Source organism: Galeopterus variegatus, unplaced genomic scaffold (genome assembly GCF_000696425.1).
Source record: "Galeopterus variegatus unplaced genomic scaffold, G_variegatus-3.0.2 Scaffold5844, whole genome shotgun sequence".
NCBI classification, from domain to species: Eukaryota; Metazoa; Chordata; class Mammalia; order Dermoptera; family Cynocephalidae; genus Galeopterus; species Galeopterus variegatus.
Window position 1 is genome coordinate 116,420 of NW_007731955.1, and position 3,108 is coordinate 119,527.

Here is a 3,108-nt window from a genome sequence, read left to right on the forward strand (position 1 = left end):
CGACACCAATGAACCTTGAAGACATGGTACCACATACTGTCTCATGTCCAGAACAGGCAAATCTGTAGAGACACAAGGTAAATCAGTGGTTTCCTAGGGCTGCAAAGACAGGGGAGATTGGGGAAGTGACTGATAATGGCCACACGGTTTCATTGTCCATGATGAAAATGTTCTAAAGTCGTGTTGTGGTGATGGCTGCCCAAGTCTGTGAATACACTAAGAACTACCTAACTGTTCTTTAGGGACGTGAGTTGTATGGTGTCTTAGTCCATTTTCTGTTGCTGTAACAGAATACCACAGACTGGGTAATTTATAAAGAAAAGAAGTTTATTCTGCTCATGGTTCTGGAGGCTGGTGACGGCATCTGGGGAGGACCTTCTGGCTGCAACATAACATGGCACAGGGTGTCACATGGCAAGGGGACAGGAGCGTGCCTGCTCGGGTCTCTCTTCCTCTTCCTACAAAGCCACCAGCCCCACCACGGGGGCCCCACCCTGATGGCCTTATCTCATCTTAATTACCTGCCAAAGGTCCCACCTCCAATCAACACATGATCACGGGACTAAGTTCCCAACACATGAAATTTGGGGGGCACATCCAAACCATAGTATATGGTGTGTAAATTATACATCAATAAAGCTGTTTAAAAACAAAATAGAACAAAACCTTAGATACTCCCCAAAGAGGTATAAATTTTACAAATTTTTAGCAAAGTAGAAATTGCAATCTAGGGCACTCATTTTTCCAAGATTTCTACTCATACTTGCATTTTCAAATTCTCTTCCTGTTAACTTAGAGATATCAGGCCGTGGAGCAAAAAGTAATATTTTGAAATTAAATAAAAGTTGTAGCTGCCCTGGGCTCCCACTTCATCTTCCTCCAGCCTCCCTGGAAGGAAGCTGGCCGTGGGGGTGTCTGTGCCCCCACTGGACAGCAGGCTCTGTGAGGACAGAACCGGTGTGTGGTTTTGGTCCCCTTGATATCTATCCTAGCACTAAATGCTCGATCAATATTTAATGAATGAAACTAAATTATTTTCATTCAGCCAAAGTTCACTCACCAGCTGCCGTCTGCTCCAGTGAAGACAGATTCCAGAACATCCTCAGCCTGACCCTGCAGCTCAGTTGGCTCAGTTCCCTCACCAGCAGCAGCCGGCGAGCCCTTCCCCACCTTCAACCCTTTCGCTCCCCGGGAACTCACTAGGGGCTCCCCTGCCACCTCCCACCGGCTTTTTGCTGCCACCCTCCCAGCTCTGGTTGGCCCCCAGGGGGTTCCCTAAGGCTCAGCCTCCCACAAACCAGCAGGTGCTTGCAGGAAGAGAACAGACCTGCTTCCTGCGTGTGATCAGGTGTGATCAGTCCCATCAGAGCACACATAACCATCACACTCACACGAAAACCACGTGGAAATCATGCTGGCTTTCATCAGTCCCCTCTGCACGACCCTCATGCTCATTCCTGCATCTCCAGCAGGTCCCTCCACCCGCTGTGGTGTTCTGTGACGTGGCCACGTCCGCAGTCCCCTCTCCTCGGGTGGAGGGTGGAGGAGGGAGGGAGGCTAGAGGAAAGAGGCGTCTTCCATCCCCCTCGGCCTCTCCCAGAGGCTCTCTGGTTTGGGGGAGACATGCCGCCCCCCCCCGTGGTTCAGGGCAACCAGGCTCAGGCTTCGAGGGGCAGCAGCAGAGGCCGAGAGGCCCTCACCTGTGTTCTCCAGCTTGGCCCAGAGGTCACGGGAAATGACACTGCTCTGTTCACTTCCAGGCAGCCGAGGGGACCCCGGCCCCCAAGGACCACCTCCCATCATCCTGCCAGGAATTAAGGACATTAAGGGAGAGAAAGGAGATGAAGGGCCAATGGGGCTGAAAGGATACCTGGGCTTAAAAGGTGAGGCATCCCACAGGCCCTGCCTGGGCTCCCGCTCCCTGCACCTCCAGCCTGCTCCTGCCACGCCTCCCTCCGTCTCAGAGCGCCTGGCGTGCTCTGCCAGTCTTTGCTTTTGTTTTAGTCTCCTGGTGCCCTGGGGTCTCCAAGGTGGGCTCACAGCTGTGCTCTGATGCCCCAGAAGCCTCGCCTTCCTGTTTTAGGATTTGCAAACGAAAGCTTCGGGAGGGCGGGGGCTGCCTCCTCGCCAGAACATCACACATCAGGGTCTCCCTACAGGTATCCAAGGAATGCCGGGGATCCCTGGGCTGGCAGGAACCCCAGGCTTACCTGGGCGACCTGGCTACATCAAAGGAATCAAAGGAGACATCGGAGTCCCCGGCACGCCCGGCTTGCCAGGATTCCCGGGCGTGACTGGTGCCCCTGGCATCACAGGATTCCCGGGGTTCACAGGAAGCCGGGTGAGTGGGGGTCTTTTGCTGAACTTACTCTTGTGAGCTCCTCTCCCCTTTTCTTATTGATGAACGCGCCTTGGGCAACAGTTATGGGGGTCAGAGTGGTCCAGCACCAGGCTCAGAGCCGTCTTCTCCAGCTGTTCGGGGTCCCCGGGTCAATGTAAGGGGATGCCAACTCCACAGTGATGTGAGTGTCCACCCGGCCCCTTCCTGGGCTTTTGTTGGGGAAAGCACGGTGTCTGCATTTTTCCATGGGGGCCTTGAGAGAACAAAACTTGAATTTCCAGAGATCGGAGCTCTGTGCTCGAACACACACGTGACATCAGGCCCTAGAGCCACTCACTGAATCGCAGCGTGGATGTGGGGTCAGGCAGCCTCGACCCACATCTGGGCCTGCCATGTACTCATTCCTTCTTTCACCAAATGCCTTTTGAGCACTTGCACTCTGTGGCGAGGGTGACAGCAGTAAACCCGGACCTGGGCAGGGCTCGGCCCTCTCCACACCTGTTCCTCACCTGTGGTGTGAAAGTGGCAGTGACCCTGCAGTTATGGAGTGCAGTGTAGACAGCATATGTAACATGGTACAGAGTGACTCTCCGCAGATTGCATTTCATGGAATTCTATTTTTACCCTCTTTCATGTAAACATATTGGACCCTCACAGTCCTCACACACGACTGACTCGTTCCCGGCACTCATAGTAGGGTCAGCACGTGTTGGGCAGATCAGAAGTTCCAGCCACCTTCTTGTGAACCTTTAGCCATGGGCCCTGGC

At 53.8% G+C, this 3,108-nt stretch overlaps 1 protein-coding gene across 1 annotated transcript in view; it reads left to right on the forward strand.

Annotated features, from left to right (window-relative positions):
• Nucleotides 1-3,108, forward strand: part of COL4A2 (collagen, type IV, alpha 2) — a 112,112-nt gene that overhangs the window by 84,860 nt on the left and 24,144 nt on the right. The window contains exons 32-33 of the mRNA XM_008590103.1: nucleotides 1,761-1,883; nucleotides 2,160-2,341. Coding sequence (XP_008588325.1) covers nucleotides 1,761-1,883; nucleotides 2,160-2,341 — 305 coding nt within the window. The remainder of the gene's footprint in view (nucleotides 1-1,760; nucleotides 1,884-2,159; nucleotides 2,342-3,108) is intronic.